This window comes from Apteryx mantelli, chromosome 1 (assembly GCF_036417845.1).
Source record: "Apteryx mantelli isolate bAptMan1 chromosome 1, bAptMan1.hap1, whole genome shotgun sequence".
NCBI lineage: Eukaryota > Metazoa > Chordata > Aves > Apterygiformes > Apterygidae > Apteryx > Apteryx mantelli.
In genome coordinates, this window is record NC_089978.1 from 154,092,805 (window position 1) to 154,112,013 (window position 19,209).

The 19,209-nt window shown below is 47.2% G+C and overlaps 1 protein-coding gene across 1 annotated transcript in view; it reads right to left on the bottom strand.

The window, feature by feature from the left end:
• The window catches only part of B4GALNT3 (beta-1,4-N-acetyl-galactosaminyltransferase 3), a 65,702-nt gene that overhangs the window by 15,228 nt on the left and 31,265 nt on the right, over window positions 1–19,209 (bottom strand). Inside the window, exons 2-5 of the mRNA XM_067295166.1 lie at window positions 9,476–9,579; window positions 8,742–8,819; window positions 1,374–1,469; window positions 702–792 (exon numbers count right to left, since the gene is read on the bottom strand). Coding sequence (XP_067151267.1) covers window positions 702–792; window positions 1,374–1,469; window positions 8,742–8,819; window positions 9,476–9,579 — 369 coding nt within the window. The remainder of the gene's footprint in view (window positions 1–701; window positions 793–1,373; window positions 1,470–8,741; window positions 8,820–9,475; window positions 9,580–19,209) is intronic.

Consider the following 19,209-nt stretch of genomic DNA (forward strand, 5'->3'; position numbering starts at 1 on the left):
CAAACATTACATATGCAACTGGTTCACTGTCCCTTCTGCATTGTCTTCACCTGAGATTTAATCTGGTGAGCTAAGAAGTCCAGTCTCCCTTGCTCCAGTTTTTTCTTCCAGAGCAAATGTTTTGCATGAGAAGCTGTGTATCAAGGAATATATACGTGGAGCTACGAAGGGAGACAGAGGTGTTTGGGTCTCACTGTTCTGGCTGACGTTACAGGGATGACAGTCAAGGGCCAGAGGACCAGGAGCACATAGGTGAGTGTTAGTGGGCTGCTTTGGGCAGAAGCATGTAGATGGGAGATATAGATGTCATATGGTGTCAGATGGTATTCATGCACCTGGGGAGCTGAAAGAACATAAATCATGCCATGTGCAGTCTCGTGCATGCAAGAAAGAGAGAAAATGCTTAGGGTCTGCTCTTGCCCATGTACATGTCATGGGGCTGTACATTCAGGACAGCATTGTTTTTTATCTATTCAAATCTGTTTTATTCTGTGCTTTTCCTTTTCACCCTACAATGCAGGCAGAGGTGTTTCATCAATGCAACGCAACAGTCAGTTATCCATAGCTAGCAGGGCCACCTACGTGAGAGATCTCATGCTTGGCTTGCCTGGGTGAGAGCGTTATTCTTCAGTATCAAGAAGGGAGGGAGAAGCAGATGGGAAGACACATGAGAGGCAACACAGCAGCCTCAGAGCCCTCACCATCAGCAAAAGGATGTAGGTAGCCAAATATTCGGAGACCGTAGTTGGTCCATTTTGGGGACACAGCCAGTTTCTTCAGTGTAGTTCGCGTCTGAAGTGGAAGAAGGAAAAAATAATTAGATGCGATAGGAACCAGAGGGGAGAGAAAGGGGCAGGGAACTCCCTCTCTGCCAAAAAAACTGGACAAAAAAAATGGAACATGTGGGCAGAGGGAAGTATGAGGTTTGCTCTAGGAGGAGGATGAGGGGATGGTGTGATGGGGGCAATGGGAAAGAGCAGGGGAGATGAGAGAAGAACTGGAGCAAGTGCTGCACTGACAAGGGAGGGGAAAGCTGCACAGGGGATCCCGGAGGGATGCTGGGAATGGGACGTGGTGTTTGCTAACCACTCAGAGGGAGAGCACCTAGTAAGGGTCTCCTTCACCCAGTGTCCGAGGCCTGGCAGGCCAGCAGGAGTAAAATGAGCCTCCTCCCCTCAGCAGAAGAGATGGCTCCTCTGAAGCCTTGTAAAAGTTTCCTGAGGGCACTGTTTCCCCAGGACCAGGAGGAAGGAGGAAGTGTGGTGATGGAGAGGAATGGGGACAGGATGTGAAGGAAGCAGGGGCGATCCAGCTAGGAAACGGTGCAGGAAGGAAGGGGAACTGTGGGGAAGGGGTGTCTGGATCTTACTCACATGGGGGTAGAGAGGGAAGTGGAGGTTTTTCCTGAGCTGCTCAGTGGAGCTGCCGCACCAGTCCTCAAACACGTGCAGATTGGCCTGGCCCTGGAACTGGGGGGTGCAAAAGCAGAGCAGCATGAATTGCTGCATCCTTCCCCCACATCCCTCCCCTGTCCTGTCAAGCTCTGCAGCAGCGCCCAGCACCAGATAGCTGGTGAGAGAGAAGGAAGATCCCATTGCCATGAGGGTCTGGGTCTGCAAGAGACATGGGACCTTGTGTCTAATCCACTGAGGGTTTGGGGTTGGGGCCAGGTGACAGTCTGAAGAGGACCAGGGAACTGTGACAGTGCTGGGGAGAGCTCAGTTGAATGGCTAGGATTCTTAGAAGACTTTGCTGGTGAGTAAATCACTTCATTTTGCTCCACCAAGGAGATGTTTAACCAGAAAACTGTGCTCTGAGGCCATGGTCTGGGACACCCTGTGGCATGGCAGCAGCCCCCTGCAATCCAGTTTGGAGGGTGTAGGGTTTGATGTCGTCCAAGAAGGCATTTTGAGCTTCCTCACCATTTCAGGGCTATTTACTGACCAGAAGAAGAGAGAAAGGGACACCATATGGAAGGGAGTTGGTAGATCACCTTTTTGAATCACATCCACAAGGTGAAACTGAGAGAGGATGGTGGGAAAAGGAAAATGCTCTGGGAAATGCAGGCTCAGCAGGCTGGGGAGCAGCAGCACAGGCAGTTCAGTGTCTGGTGTCACCTCAGCATGTCCGTAGAGACACAGAAATGCTGAGGGGAGTGGGGGGGGTCCTTTCCCAAAGTCAGATGGTGGAGGAGGGTGTGCACAGAGCAAATAACGGTGGCTTTCCCTATTACCCAGCTGGCCCCGCAAGGAGAGGCTTTCTGTGCCTGGCAGAGACGTGGAGTCCTGGAGTACAGCTTTGCTGGGCAACCCTGTCAGCTGCTGAGTGCTTACAGAAATATGCTGCTCAAGGAATAGACTTTCTTTTCTTTTTGTCATATGCTATTCAGAAAGCAAGAGCTGGTCTGCCTCTCAGGAAAACCCAAGCTCTCTGCACGCAACCAGTGGAGCTGGACACTGAAACCATCCTCACAGAACCAGCTTCCAAAAGTGGAGAATAAATAAGCTGGAGACTTTAGAGGCTATCTTAGATGGGGAAACGCTGAAGAAAGGAATAGGTTGCCTTGGGACTGAGAAGGTTTGCCATGGCTGTCTTGCCTATATAAGGAACTATGGAGCCTGGCTGAAGCTGTGTGAGCAGGGCTCGGGAAATAGTTGGAACAGCACCCAAATGTCTATAGATGGCAGCAAATTCTCAGTTTTTGCTGGGGAGTCTCTCTAGCAGGTTTGCAACAGCACTCTAATCCCTCAGTGCACTTCTGACAGAGGAACCATTTCACCAAGTTATTTTTTCCCCGGATAACAGGTTGGGGTTTTGTTCTGTAATACACTGTGGATACACTGTGGCTTGACGGAAGGACATGGAGCAGACTTGGCCTGGCACCAGTTTATGCAGTAACGTTTCTTGTGAGCTGTGGGCTTTAGTCATGCACGTGAAAACCATCGCTGTGTGGCAGGCAAAACACAATCACAATCACTGCTTTTCTTGAGTGGTCTCTCCTCGGCCCTCCCTCCCTAGAGTCTGCATCGCTGGCAGGGGCTCCACTGCTTGTCTGGATGTCCATGTTGTCCCCCACTATCCCCTTCTTTCCTCCCCTGCTGACAGCCCTTAGCCCAGATTCTCCCCACTGGGGAAGAGGAAAGGAAGCAAAACAAAATGGATGTAATTCCCCAAACTGATGCTGCATAAAATTAGAGAGGAACTACACAGAGGGTTCAGAGTAATGGATCTAGCCAAGAGAAACTTGGGACACTGCAGGGAACTAGGATATGAATAAATCACTGTAAGGGTGACAAACGCAGAACTGGAACGTAATTACTGGGCAAACCCATTCACCTTGGCTAAATCCAGATTTGCACTGAAAGGTCTTAAACTACTTTTCTAAGCTAAATAAAGCAATGACAATTGCTGTTTCTCATGGAACGTGAACTGAGGTGAACAAATTAGGCTTCCACAGCTAGTCATTGCCAGAAACTGAGTCTTCTGGCAGTCAGTCTCTGCTACCCACAAGCGATGCTATTTTTCTTCTTAAGAGAATTGTTTGCACGTGGCAGATAGGCTCACAGCTATATCAAATATAGCACAACACTCCCACAGTGTGGAGAAGCTGGCACTACAGTCACGTCATGGCAAAGAAAGATCCAGGGGATGCTCCCAAGGCTCAAGACTACAGAGGAGCTGGGTTTGGCATGGGGTAGCCCAGATACTAGAACAAAATTTTGTGGGGGGTAGTCCCCAAAAGGAGGCTAGCCTTGCTCAAATGCTTGCAGAGGAAACCTGGACCAGTCCTGTTCTAATACAATACTTTACTGCAGAGTTTTGGCAGTATTAGGCAGAGGGCAGCAGTAAAGCAGGCACCACCATGCTAGGTGCTCTGCCAATGCATAAGAGATGGTCGCTGAGATTTCTGACCCTACCTCCCTGTCTCCAGAGTCTTTACAAAGCCACCTGAGAGGAAGCTCTGCCAGGAGCTAACGTGATAGCTGCTCTTTCCTGTGCTCACAACAATGAGAAATAATTAGCTGGTTAATAATAAACATTTCTTGCATGTGGTTTTGGGGTCTTTTCTAAAGCAACAGATTTTCTCCTGAGCTAGGGCAGCCCAGGTTACTTTCTGCTTCTTCTGAAGGGGGAAAGAAGAATGTTATCAAAAGACGTGCTGGCAGCCCAAAGAGCTGCTCTGGGAGTGAAAACTGAGCTAGGCTTTAATTTTAGGGTCCAAGAGTCATCAGTGCAGCAGCTGTTTTGAAACTCTATCACCTCTGCCCCTCTAGCTCAACTCTTGGCTCCCCATTGCTGGGAGCTGAGAAATTCCTCTGCTTGCTATTTGTGTCCCCTCTGGAACATATAGTAAAAGTCTCCTGCTTGGGGCTTTTGTTGCTGATTGCAGCAATGGATATGTGGCACTATCATTCCCAATTCAGGCATAGAGCTCCTGAGAAAGGACAATGGACTGTGTAAAAAATGGCTACTGAATTTCACTTCCCAGCTTGGAACTACCTGGCCCTGGTTTTCAAAGGTGCTGAAAATCAGGACGTGGTAAGTAACAAGTTAAGTTCCCCTTTCTCCCCTTAAAAACATCTGCTTTGGAAATTTGGGATAGACTTATTTGGCCAGAGCCAGGAAGAGGAATCAAGAGTCTGGCCTTAAACGGGAGCTGGTATTATTGCAGTCTCTGCCTTCCCATTTAGTGGGCTCCTTCCACCCCTCAGGTTACTCCTCTTACCAACCCCACCACCCTATTTCTTATCTCTGCCCTGTTGAAGCAGTAGCACTACAAGAACCCAGCTTGGATTCGAAACAGCCACAGGTTGTGTCCCAAGAGCGCTGCCGGGAAAGGCAGCGCAGCATGAGCATGCTCAGGAGCGCTTGCACAAGTGACAGGAAGAGCAGTTCTTCCCAAAGAGGTTTGACCCAGCCAATATCCTCCTGAACACAATGTCACAGGCACGAAGCAAAAAATGACAGCACTGCGGGAAGGCAGGGCTAGCTAAACCTTAACAAGTACGGGGAGGTGAGAGCTGCGATGGGCCCTTGCCTCAGTGCTGACTCAGCAGCCTCCACGGCTTTGGGAGCGGAGTTGGGTTCCTATCCCAGCTGCTGACTCCTCCCATTGAGTGTGCTGAATTAACACCAGTTTGGATCCCTCAGTTTGTTTCAAGAGGCTTTGGTATTTCCACTTGCTTTAAGCAAGGAATTTCAGGTTATCAGCCCCTCCTAAGAAAACAGAAATGTACAGGAAAGTGAGGCTAGCACACAGAGAGTACAACCCCCTTTTCCTAGTCTGAACCCTAGCATGACAAAATCACCCAGTATGAAGACACCACAAACCAAATGGTTCCTCTGAATCAAGGAGTCCCAAGGAAGAAAGGCAAAGCAGCACTTGAGGCTGGTGCCATGGCAAGCAGCACAGTGGGAGGGTTGCAGCACTGGTGACATGACCCGCTGGATTGTAACTGGAGCAGGATGGAGTAGAGAGGTCTTTTCTAATTTAATTTCAGGCGGCCTTGGCATCTCAGAGGCAAATTAGCTGCGCACAACCCAAAGAATGTGCAGCGCTGAGGAAGATAAACTTGTCACAGAGGGGTCTGAGCCAGGGAAGAATGGCAACATTGTGCTGCAAACTGGAAACTCCTTAAGCCAAGTTTATAAGACTCTTCTGTCTCCACACAGCAGTTGTGGCCCCTCCTCTTGCCTTCGCCAGCTCCCCTGACTGGGTGACATACAGCAGCGAGCAGCTGGACTTTGCTCCAGCGTCTCCTGTGCTGGGCACTTGTGAGAATCCATCAAGACAAGTTAGCAACAAAGATCCCCTGTCCCTTAGAGCCGTGACACCTGATGGGGGCAAGTGAGGGAGGAAGGTACCTGGGCAGAGAAAGAAGGAGCAGAAATAGCTTTATCTTTCAGCCTGGTAAGGAAAGGATGCTCCCTCTTAGGGAAGGTTTGGGATTTGTTTGGGGTGAGGATGACATCCAGGATCAACGGTCTGGTTTAGTGCAGTACCTACTGAGGCGCTACTTGCAAGGGGATGCACTCCTTGAGATATGGCTGGCCACCTCCCAGTCTTATCTCAGGAGAGTAGAGAGCAGGAAGACTTCCTTCACTCTTCCTTCCAGTGCGAGGGAAGTCCTGAGACCGAGTATATGAAGAGTTGAGTTTTTAAATGTGCCTGGTGCTGCCCTAAACTTTCTCCCCTTCGAGTTGAACAGAGGCTTTTGCAGAGGTAAATGAGAACGATCAGACTGACCTGGAGCATTTCTGAAAATTCCCCCTGTCCTTAAACAGCACAACATAGTGACATTCACCATCCCACAGTGATGATTTCTCCTGGTGATAGCCAAGCACCTCCTGAATGAATGAAACAAAATACCTGACATCTCTCCAGTCTGAGGATGCAGAGGGTGACTGTGTGAGCTAGAACGCTTTGTCCTGATGTCTGGAAGGGCTAGTGAGGGTAGGTATCAGGTCCATTCACAACTTGAAGAAGCCAGGAACGAGGCTGAATCCTGCTTTCCCCCAAATGCAGGGTTTGGGATTTTTAGGGATTCCCCACATGCACACTTCCCCACAGCATTTTCTGAGTGGAAGATTTATATCACCAATTTCACCACCTTAAACTGAAAGAGGAAAATTGAAACCTCTCCTTCTTTGGCCACACTAGCTGCAGGCTCACCCTGCAACCCTGTTAATTATTCATGTTTGTCAGGAATATACCTCTTTGTTCAAACAAAGCCCATCTTTATGACCTGTGGGGGACAAACTGCCTCCCCTCACCACAGGAATCAGGCTGCAATTAAATTCTTAGAGATGCTGCAGGAAGGGCACAATGGGATCATAGATCCTGGATAATTAATTTGGGCAGAGTTACAGAAAAAACTTAATCCCCAGGCCAGAAGAAATTTCAGCAGGTGGTTAAGAGGACAGCAAGTAGCTCCATGCAAAGCTGTGTCCATGGATCCATCTCCTCAATGGCCCTTGTACACCCATGACCAGGTGAACAACTGGCCTCTGTTCACACTCAGGGTCACTCCGCTGACCCTCTGGGTACAGACACAGTGCCACACCAAGGACAAGATATTTTGCCTTATAGAGACAAAGAGAAAACCAGTGAAGGAGGCAGGAGCTTCTCATGAACTGTGATCTGAGGGAAGAGTCCTGCTACCTGGCAGAGCTCTCCTTCCCTACAGGGAGCAGTGCAGGACAAGGCACAAGGCACACATTACCTTTCCAGGCATGGGCCCATGCTCAGGACCAGCTGCACAGCCCAGCTCAGGTCCTGCTCCTTTCCCTTTGCTCAGCACTGTGCATGTCTCTGCTTGCTGCCCTCTTGGCAGCTCAGTACCAGCACAGCAGGTTTGCACACTTGCTCTGTGGCCTGCCAGGCACCACAGCACACAGGGGCACGAAGTCACCCTACCACTGGAGCAGAGGGCTTGGCAGATCGGCCCTGTGCTACATACACAGTTTCTCCCAAGCTACAGAGTGTATCCCACCAGTTGTATTTCTAACTCAGGTAAAGACTCTTGACACACCAGAGCTGGCAGATTTCAAGACTAAAATGCTTTCTAGAAATCACCAAGGCAGTTCAGAGACAATGGGCAAAGCCTTAGACAAGCCAAGGAGATGCCACACAGAGCCCCAAACACTCAGTGCCATGGGAGAGAAGAGCAGTAAATACACCATGTCATCCCTGCACACAGCAGCAGACTTGACTGTGACATCCCGCTGGCTCCTGGCCAGCAGCTGCTTGTCTGAGAGGCAGCCCTGCCTGCATGCTGCCTGCAAGGCCCTGCAGCTGGAGGAGGCTGTCAGGCTCCAGCTGGGACCAGCAGTCCTGAGAGCTGATGCAGCAGAACAGATTAATGGTCCATCCAGTCTGGTTTTGTGCCCTGGACAGTAACTGGTGCTGGCTGCTTCCAGGAAAGCTTTAGCTCGCACAAAGGGGACCAGCACTACTCAGCAGGATGGCTGGAGGGAGATGCTTTCCATTTGCCAGGCAGTGACCTTCTCATATCCTGAGCAACGGGACCAGAGCTTGCTCCCTCATTAGGGGAGCCGAAGACCCTGTTCTCATTTGTGCCGGTCCCTAATCACCTTGAGGAATTTAGTGAGCTGACCCCATTAGCCAAGTGTCCCCTGGTTGGTGTTCCTCTCATTATCAGCAGGCTGCATTGCTCCCTTATCTGAAGAGGAATAGTGAGATAAGGGGACAGTGGAGGAAAGAATAAACGAGGCATGAAGGAAACAAATGGAACGTTTGCCCCAGTTTTCAAGGGTCATCAGAGAAGGTCTCTGCTCATCAGAAGTGTCAGTGAAGAAACCTCTGTATACAATGTACAGGGGTTGGATAACAAGCAAATACCAGAGCAGTAGCATAGCATGACACTTTTACATTCCACAGTCATGTATTTGCTTGTTGAATTCTTGGTCCAACACATTCCCAGCCCTGAATAAACTTCACCTTTAAGGGTTAGTGGCCTGGCTGCTCTCTGGAAATTGTGAGTGGATGCTTGGTGACTTGATGACTGGATGAGAAACTAAATTATCAGGAATCTGGACATTCCTGTCTTCCTAGGTGATTACTTGGGTCTGTAAGCGTCGTAAGGCTGGGAGGGGGTGATAGGGAACAGACTTCTAGGGAAGCAAATGAATTTCCAGGCAGAGGTCCCACCCTTCTAATCTCACCACGCAGGTCTCTAACTACAACCCCCTCATGTGAAATGTTCAAGAAGGGTACCAACCTCTGGTATCCATGGTACAGGCTTGTCCACAGCTGCATAATTCGATTTATTCCTCCCACCTCTTTGCTGCTCTTGGTTCTGAAACACAAGTAAAGGAAAGTCAAAGCAACCCGATAAATGACTGGACAGTGACACTACCTAAGAGGGCTCAAACGTGATCAGAAGAACAAGTGAGAAAACAGCAAATTCCCAGACCCTTTTCAAAGGAGAGGCCAGCCATCACAGACATAGTGGGGTGGAAATGCTCCCTGCCTTTGTGTCAGCAAATTTCCGTGATGATACACCAAGAGGAAAGGACACCAGTGCTTTGTAACAGTTTGCCAGCACAGAGCTAAAAATTAGATCATTCCGCAATTTTTTGCCCATCCTTGTTTTAAAAGGTCTAAGCAACAGTTCTTCCAACACTTCCTTCAGGTAACAGTGCTGAGATGTATTTCACTGGAAAGCTACAAACTTTCTCCTGACCTTTTATTTCTGCCTCCATCTTGCTTAGTGCTACCTTCCTGTGCCACATATCCAGCCAGCTTCAAACTACTGCTGTGGCTGATTACGTCTAACACAGCTTCATCGACTACAGTGGAGTCATTGTACATTCATATTGCTGTGACTCAGCTCAGAATTTACACTGTGGCACGCTCTCTTTTTGTGTGGAGAGAGCTGTCTCTTGGGGCCCCAACATTAGAAAGGGAGGTTTTCCCTTTCAAACATTCACAAGACATCCCAAGTCTCCTCACCTGGTGTCCCAGTTTCGGAGGATAGTAAAACTGCAGGCTCGGGTCCCCAGCTGGAACATTCCTGTCTGCCAGAGCCTTAGCCAGTTCCCTCCAGCTCTCATATCCTGCACAGAGGAAACAGAAAGAGATGTTAGAGTACATGCTAAAAAAAGAAGCTGCAGCAGTTACCAGAATAATTTGGTCCTGTGAAAGGCTGAGAGACCTCTAACGCTCTGGAATTGCCCAGCAGAGGCCAGGAGCTGTTTACTTTATTTGCAGTGGGCAGACTGACACAGGCAGAGAAAAAGAAATGGCCTTTGCCTTCCTCAAAAAAATCTTCCCTTGCTCTTATTAATTTGTTATATTAAAGATTCATCACAGTTACAAAATGCATTTCAGAGATGCTACTGGTTACACTAAAGATGACCAATTTTTTAACTAATAACATGGAGGAAAAAAGCATAAGACAACAGCCAGATTCCTAATTTGTCTAACCACCAAAAGAATATTATTCTGAATACGCACCTATTTGCAAAATAAAAGCTTTCAGTATTCCTCTCTTGAGGGAAATACTGAATGACTGCAAAGACAGCACTTGATGGGACACTGAGCTATAAATGGCTAAACTATCAGCAATGAGGAAGTTAAGGACATCAGTATTTAAGTGAAGGCAGCTTCCAGGTTCAAATGCAACTTCCTTTTCCAGCCTGTCCCTACCCAATGCACTCTATCCAGGAACCATTCTGAGTTTCCTGCTGCAACCCCCTTGGCCAACTTGGGTTTATGAGGGACAAAGACAAGCAGGTACAATATAACCTTGTAGCTCCCAGTAATGCTGTCTACATAGCTAGCGAGAAAGAGCCTAGTAAACAATGTGGTTTTCAGGTCTGCTAAACACTTTGGCAGTGAGTCAGCAACTACCCAACCTGACAGGAGTTCAGTGCTGTGCCCATATCACATGATAGCTTAAGTGTGAAGAGTGCAAGTACCAAAACCTCCTCAAGCACTTGCTTCTCCCAGGCTGGTGAGGAGCCTGCTAAATATCTGTGTACCAGGGAGTGAAGTTGAGCTTTTTGCATATTTTCTTTAAAAATGGAAATTTAGGTGCAAGGGATGATGGCAAACCCATGGGAAAGTTTTTCATCCCTAGAACTCTGCAAGGCCCACAGGAGGTTGTTGCCTCAGTATATAAAGGGAAACATCCCACCAGCTTCCAGCTTCCCTCTTCACACAGGTATTGTCTGAATCCTGATACAGCTGATCTGAGCCCTCTGCACTGCTCTTGTGGCAAAAAGTAACAGGGACGTGCTCTGAGTAGGCAGCAGAGCCCACTGCTGAGGAAACTTCTACTCTTAGAGCCAGCATACCCGTCTTCACCCTGCTGCATCCCAACCCTGCAGCACGGGAAAGGCATTACCGCTAAACTAGAAGCACGCTCAGTCAACTGCCTTTATAAGCTATGTGATTTAGATCAGCTCCAAAGCATCCCTGAGCTATGCTGAGGCCAAGGCAAACCCAACAGCAACCAGAAGCCACAAATGGCCCCTTGAGAGATTCCTCTCCCCAGCTGTGTGGGGCTCTGGGCCTACTGCCCCTACAGGGCAACAGGGTTGTGAAACTCTGCCCCGGCTCGCTCCCAAATGTGGGTGCTGTGGACTGTGACAACAAATGAAAAGAAAGAGCAAGAAATATAGAAAATGTGAAAGTAAATAGTCACAGACAAGGGTCAGAGGCAACTAGGGTGTCCTGCTCCCCTGAGGCTAGTGGCTGTCTAGATGAGCAGTTTTGATTCAGACCCTATTAGATGATGTTTAGTGATGAATTTCTGATCTAGGTTATCCCACCCCCAGACTCTGATCTGAAGCTGTGGGTTTAGTCTATGACTAAAAATATCAACACCAATATTGAACTTGTGCAGAAGATTTTTTTACCTTTTTTTTTTTTTCTTTTTACTCATTCTGGGTGAGTAATCTACTGATTAATGAAGCCTAAGTGAGGATCATGCTTCAAGGATTAACTGATTGTCATAGGAAAGAAGAAGAAATTCCTGTATCTCCATATAAAATAACATGTAGTTGGCAAGTTTCCACCTCACTGAGGATGATGAGGCATGGACTACTGTTTCTGAACATCCTGCAGCTGGACATAGTCTGCTTTGCAATGGGGCTGGAACAGTCTTTTTGGTTCACATGAAATTCAGTGCTCACTACTTTGAGGGCTCATCTTACCAGTGGTTAAAGGGAGCAAGCTTTTCTTCAGAGGAGAGAGCAAGAAAAGGGGGACTGGCTAGATTAGAGAGGAAGTAAGTAAAACAGGAATACAAAAAATAAGTTATGGGACTGTATCCATGAAGATGATGTTATTTCAACTGTCAGTTCCTTCTCTGAGATTCACAGGGGGAAGAGAACTCCAAGAAAAATAATTTTTGTGCAGAGGTGGGAGATTATTTGTTTTTGTTCTTAAACTCAGAACTTCACTGGCCTTTGGAATAAGCTCGTGATGAAATTCCAAGAATTAGCCTCTACTGAAAAAGGATGTTGGCCAGCACAGACTGCTAGTCTGGTCCACCGTGGCAATTCCTGGGCTTGTCTGTGTTTAAGTTCCTAAGCACAACTGGCATGGATCCCACTGCAAAGCAAATACAGAAGCCTGGCTGGATGCAAATGCCAATTGCTGACATTTTGCTGACCCTTAGAAAAGAGAAGAAAGGGGTGTAATTGTCTGTGTTGTACAAATATTTACCTAACACTTATATCAGCCAAATAAGGAAGAGACAAAGCAACTAGAAATTAATCTGGAGGTAGCAATTTCTGTGATTTTTAAGTTGTACTTCTTTGGCAGGTTAACTCCCTGACACGGTAAGAAAAGAATTTCGGAAAATAATAGGGTGAACACTCCCGTTAGGGGAAATTCTTGGTGTTCCAGTTCCTCGCCAAAAGACTGGCTTTTCCCTGGGGATTTCCATACGGCACTCTTGGGGAAGAAACAGGTTTTCCCCACATGCTGCTTGGTAGGAGGAGGGAGGGAGCTATGGAAAGCAGGAGAAGGGACCAAGCTCCTCCAGCCTCCTTCAGCCAGACCTGCAAGGTCAACTGCTAGCTGAGGGCATGGTGAGGGTTTTCTCCCCAGCAGAGGCCACAAGATCAAGGCTTCACTTTACAGGTACCTCCCATGTGAAAGCCAGAGAGCAGAGCCCTGTGGTAGGTCCACTGCTCAAGAGCATCAGAGCAAGGCAACAGGTTTGACAGGTTTGGACCATCTCTGAGCTATTGGCAAGTGCTGTGCAGTAGCCAGGCATCTGGAGCATTTTCTTGATGGCTATTTCAAGTTGACAAGAATCTATGTGGAAAAAAACAGTAGGCAGGAACTAAAATACCTCAGCAAACACTTAGGTATCTTTAAACGAGAACACCAAAACTATTACAGTTTTGCTCCAGCCCCTCTATGAAACTGGCTTTGGCTAGGATGGGAAAAGGTAAAAAACTGTAAAGGCAGAAAAACACAGGCTTAGAAAGACCATTGCTCCCGGCTAGGCGAGCAGCTGAAGATGCGAGGCCAGCCCTTGTGACCCTGAGCCCGCCGGACAGACATACATACTCCTGTTGTTTCTCTGCTCTGGACACTGATCCCTTCTCTCTCCCTTGAAGCACGCTGTTGCTCTCCAAGGCTGCTTTTTTGCACTCTTGCCCTCCGCGGCAGCAGGCCTGGCCTCCCCGCAGGCCATGGGCGACTGGTTCGGTAAGGGGGCTCAACAGGAAACCAACCCACAGTGAAAGAGGTGTGCATGGTTTCCCGCTGGACCAGCTCACCAAATCGAGCCGCCCAGTAGCCATGTGAGCGCTGCAACTGGCGTAACGCCAGACTGCCCCCTTCACCAGCCCTGCCAGTGATGCACAGCTGGTGCCACAGCATGACGGACAGGGGGATTTGTACAGTTTTGTGCTGCGAGAGGCCCTGATGAGCAAGGAGATGTGGTCAGAGAGGCTGGAAAGGGGCAGAAGGGCACAGCCACCCAAGGAAAGCAGAGGAGCCATCTGGAGTAAGTTTGAGGTCAAAGCTTACAAGCGTGCCTTGGGCACAGCAGTGAGACCTTCCTGAGCTGGGGAACCAGCTCATGAATTACCGCCAGGTAAACAGCCAGCCTCAGCGCTCTGGAGTACCCAGCTGTGGCACAGCCATTGCTGTCGCCTGCACAGCTATTTCAGGTGCACGTGAGGACTAAGTGGTAGCACCAGGCCAGGTTTGCTGTTGGCGGAGACTTCAAGAAAATTCCCTGGACCATTCCTTAGGCTGCAGACAAGCTGTTGCAGCCAGAAACCAGGTGCGGGCCAGGGGGATGACCTGGTATACAGCTGCGGAGGATACTCGAGCCTCCATTGCAAGAGCAAAGCTAGCTTTTCACTGCTAATGACAGTAGCTGCCCAGTGGACTTTTCTTTCCTGCAAAGAAGCTATAGTTCATAACCTAATTGCTGACTGTCACCCAACCTTTAAGAGCTCAGCTAAGCAGGAATACAAAAAGAGAGATATTTATTTGGTATGATGCCACTGGAAAATGCTGGTAGCCTGCTACCTGGTTAGAAATTAAGGGGTACAAAAGCTGTAACAAGAGGAAGTAAGATAAAGCTGTTTCTTGCCTTGGGGCTGGTCAGAGCCCAAGGGTTTAATTCCCCTCTTCTGAGCTATGCTTTTTTACCACTCTCAGGTTAAAAATCAGCTAAGGAAGCAACAGGAACAGCAAATCATGATGGGGGGATTTCATCCAACAGTTATTAACTCTGCCAGAACAATGTACCTGAAGCTCAGCTCAAGAAAAAAAAAAAAAAAACCAACAAAAAACCCCCCAACAACAACACACAGAAATCCACAGCCAGAGATGATAGTACCCAGGGAGCTATCAGGCCTGAGGGCAGGAATGTGACCAGAGCTGCTCTATCTGTTTGGAGATTAGATCTATCAGGCCACTGTGCTGCCCCCAGAGCCAGACAGCACCTGATGTTTCAATTAGTCCATGGAGATACCTGGCCCAATTGTGTAAGAGGGAAATCCCAGACCCCCTCAGGTGATCAGCTTTCCCACCGAAGGATGAGATTTGATTACTCTGCTCTTGTTACTGCTGCTTACATAGCTGCAAATGCTATTAACATCCATATGTTATCCAGGCCTTTTGTAATCACGCTAAATGATTTCACTCAACAGCTTCAGGAAGCAGCATGTCCATAGGCTGGTTCACATGGGAAGCATTTCCTTCTGATCTGAGACAGTCCTCCTCCTCTCTTATTGTAGGGACAAAGTAAGAAAAAAACTGGCAGGCATGAGGCAGGATTTTGTTCTTCATTAGCTCCATTGACCACAGACTCTTCAGCACGATGTAACATTTTAACTCTTGCCTTGATGGTCTTATTTCCCCACTTCCATCCTGGCCTAATTTCTTCAATTTCCTCTCTTCTGAGGGGACTGCAATGTGATTGAGGACTTTCCCAGTAAGATTCCTGGCTGAACAGGCATGCAAGGGCAGTACCCAATACCCCCTGGTATTGCCATTAGGCACCCTGAAAACAAACTAGTCCCAAAGAGATTGGGGAAAGGTTACTTGAAACTGAACGCGACATAAAAGCGCAACTCAGGGAGCTATTTGCAGTCTCACCTGCACATACACCAAGTCTCCTGCCCTGAACGCGAACCTCATTGCTGCCTCCTGCCTCAGTTGCTTTCATTGAGGTTATAACCCATTCACATGCGGCGCACTGGCAGTGCTTTCACCCACTCTGTGACCTCAGGTGTCAGAGGCAGTGAGGTTGTGATCCAACGACCAAATACTTCTGGCCAGTGAGATCATGGGGACAGGCTGCCACGCTGTGCTGTGCATCCCAGACAGCCTCGGTACATGGTACAGCTTCACGGCTGCAGTCTGACAGGGTGGATCTCCTTCTCACCTGGCCAAGGCAGTGCATCACCATGCACTGAGGAAGTGGGTTTTTAGGGAATTCATCTCACCTTTCATGCATCCTGACCAGAACAAACCCCTATTGCTAGCACCATGCTGTAGGAAAAGCAACACATATGTATGCAGCTGCGTGACACAGGGACACACAGCATAAAGATGAAATGTAAACTGACCTCGTAAAAATAGAGATGTGGGGGGAAGACAAAGTGAAAAAGAACATCCAATGTTTTTTGGTCATAGGTGGTAAGTGAAGGTTAGATCAGGTCATGAACCAAGGACAGGGGGCCATAGACACTATCAAAAAATCATTCAAAGGTAGAAGTGGGCCAAGGGAGAGTCTGTCTGGTTACTTATCCAAGTCAATAAAAGCTATAGGCGGAAAAGAGTGAACTCTTTGCCCTCGGATCAAGATCAGAATAACGCTCCTAGAGTTAAAAGGATTCAAGAAGTTATGAAATCTGCTGTTACAGAGGGAACACTGCAAACCTTTCCATTTCTGGTTAGTGCAGCACTCTGCAAATATGATCGCTGACCTGCTTCATACGTAAATCACAAGTTATAGAGAGTTTGTGCAAATATGAATTACTCTATTTTTCCTCAAATTACAACTCTATTCCCTGCTTGTGAAGTTGCATGGTTTTGTTATCTGCAAGTTTGCAAATTCTGACAAATTAAAATTCTGGCAAATTAGTTGACAAATCAAAAGTACCTGAAGTATGACTGAGAAAAAGGCAAAGTACTGCACTCAGGAACCAGAGAGGAAAATGAAGAGTCATAACAATACACGGCACTCATGTAGTCTCACCTGCAGGCTCACTCACCAAATAATACCTTGCTGCTATTGCCCCCTAGCTATAGGAAAAGTATTTGTTTATAGAGGAAGGAAGGAACTGATAAGCAGTGGCTGGGCCACTAACCTGGTTTGTGGAAGGTAAAATTCAAATCCTGCTTCCGCCACAAAAATTCTCCATTGCCCTAGTTCAGTCATGAAATCCCTCCATGCCACAAGAACATCTGGCAAATACTGCCTACCTCCTAAGCGCTCAGCAAGGATAAACACTTTGAGATGCAATGCTGGATTCAAATGACATAGTCTGAGTTAACTGCCAGCTGCATAACCCTTCAAAAGTATGGGGCTGAGGTCAAAATCAGCTCCAGAAATGCCTCAGTTTTCAACTTAGCGTGTATTAAACTGACTCCAACTGCTGTTTATCTGCATTTGCTGAGTTGAAGGTGAAGGGGGTTCAGGAGCTGACCCCAGTGTGGAAGACATTTCTGTCCCCAAGGCAGCTACATGCAACAGTGGGCCGAGGTGCATGGCACCCAAGCAGAGCTTCAGCTGCGCGGCCAACCCCCAGCACAGGTCTGACAGCAGCCCCAGGCCTCCAGGACACATCTCCTCCTGCATGTTCTCACCTCTTTGACCAAGCAGCTTAATCCCTCTTCCTTACCATCCTCTCTTCTACAGCTGCAAAGGTAAGGTACATTAAGGAGTCATGAAGAAATAAATTTGGGGAGGGGGAGAGGAAAAGGTGGGGGGTACTTTATTTTTTTTAGGGGATTAGCTGGCAGTTAGCATGCTCAGGTCTGAGACGTCGCGCTGCAGACGAGCTGATTCCATAGCTGCCAGCTCGTAAACTACTGCCATCAAAAGCAAACGCTCTCTTGCTTTTTACACTATTTGTGCACAGCAATGGAACTTCTCAAAACAAACACAGCCAGAGCTCAAAAGACCTGCATCAAGTCATACCAAGACTCAAGGGTGTTCAAGTATTTCATATCACAGTTGCACTTACGGAGCCAGGCTTTTGCCAATTATTAATATTTTTTTAAACATGGGGTTTGCATCAAAATCATTTACTGATGAGAAATCAAGATGTTGGGCTTCGTTGAGCTAAGATGCTTGCCATGATTGGAAAAACTGGCAGGCTGACAGAAGGGCACAAAATCAAGTGTGTAAGTTTTGATTTTTCTTCCTGCTTTTAAGATCAGAGAAAGTCATTTGCTACTTTGTGGGCTCCAGTTTCTATTTCTTTTTCTTTTTTTGGTAAATGGTAACATCTGACATTATTTTTGGAACAAAATACTTCTAATCCTGGAACATCTACATGAGTCTCTACCAATTTACTCCCAGAGACCACATCCTCAACTGCTGACTCACACCCTGCAGCTCTGCATACAGTCTGCTTTTTCACAGAAATAATAATAATTAAAAAGTTTCCTATCTGGTCCTCAAGGTGACTGGCATGAAAAGCAGCTGTTCCACCTGGTTATGATCAGTGAAAGTGATATTCCTGGCACTCTCCCCTTTGTCTGGAGGCACCAGTGAAACCATGCCTTTCAGAGGCAGGACAGGCAACAAAGGCCTGTTCTACCACAGTAACAAGTTAATTAAAGCTAATGTTTGTCTCCATACATCACCAACTCAGTGAAGCAAATCATATGCACCGCACTCAGACAGAATTGGGATACTTCCTACCCACTTTTATTCATATGTATGGCATCATCATCAACTCCAGTAATGACTTCTTACAAAAAGAAATGCATCTGTAAATGCTTTCTACCATCAACTGAACCGCTGTTTTGATGTTCATGGTTTCTGAATAAATGCAATGAATAAGAGGCAACTTATGTATGAGACTTCCCTACTCTGAGTACAGGGAGGTACCTGCAAAAATACAGAAAGAAAATGGCAATTTATGCTATTTGGAAGACAGCAGTCTTTGCCATCTGTTTTTCTTTCTGCCACAAGACTGTGCCCAAGAAAGCTCAACAAGGTCATTCATGCAGCTCTCAGAAAGCTTTGATAAGTGCATTTGCCTCAACTGATCCAAGTACTGCAGCACACTAAGACTGTTCAAAGAGCTCTCCAGCAGAGTTTTTACACAGGAGCTGTCGAGGATGTGATGTTGAACATCAACTGTGCAAGAAACCTCCAACTCAGCATTTATTATTTCTTTACAGAACATAGCTCACCAATTATTTTTTGTATCTCGGATGAGGATTTTAATACAGACTAATTTTAATGAAGCTTGCAGCTTCCATGTAGATGCAGCTGTCCCAAAGTACCTGCTGCAACTTTATTTTCACTTAAGATCCATGTAACTCTTTGCTGTAGGAAACACCATCCATTGTTTTTATGAAATAGAACTTTTTCATTTCTCTACTTGCCATTTGTATTTGCCATTTTGCTCAAAACTACTGTAGCCATTTTGTTTCCTTGAATTCACCTCAAAGGCAGTAATCCACTCCCTCTCAGATGTATTGTTTCCATAGTCTCTGTGAGCACTGCGACAAAATTATTACCCTACACAATCAGTTTCAGTAATGACTAGAGGAGGTCCAGGGGCAAGTTTAAAGGAAGAGAAGAATTAAGATAATGAACAGGCTGGACAAACATCTGCCAGAAATGGTGCAGGTAGAGCTGACCCTGCCTCAAGGCAAAGAAACGATTTGAAACGACCCTCCTGAAGGCCATCCCAGACATATCCTATGATGTGATTAAACTATTTTCATTTGCCTGTATTATTGTGGGTTATAAAACAATTCGTATTGCCAGGGCTCTGCATGGGACACTCTGCCCTGGCACAGAACAAAACCTCTGAAGGCACAGACATACCTAAACAATACAACACTTACCTGACAACTAAGCTAAGGAAGAAAGAAAAGCAGGTATACTGATGAATATCAGAGAAATATAATCCAATAAGTTAAAACCAGACACCTTTCTGTGACTGTGAAAGGGAGAGAACTGCGCCTCTGTAACCTGCGAGAGTAGAAGAAAACCTGTAAAAATAAGGGGACCCAGG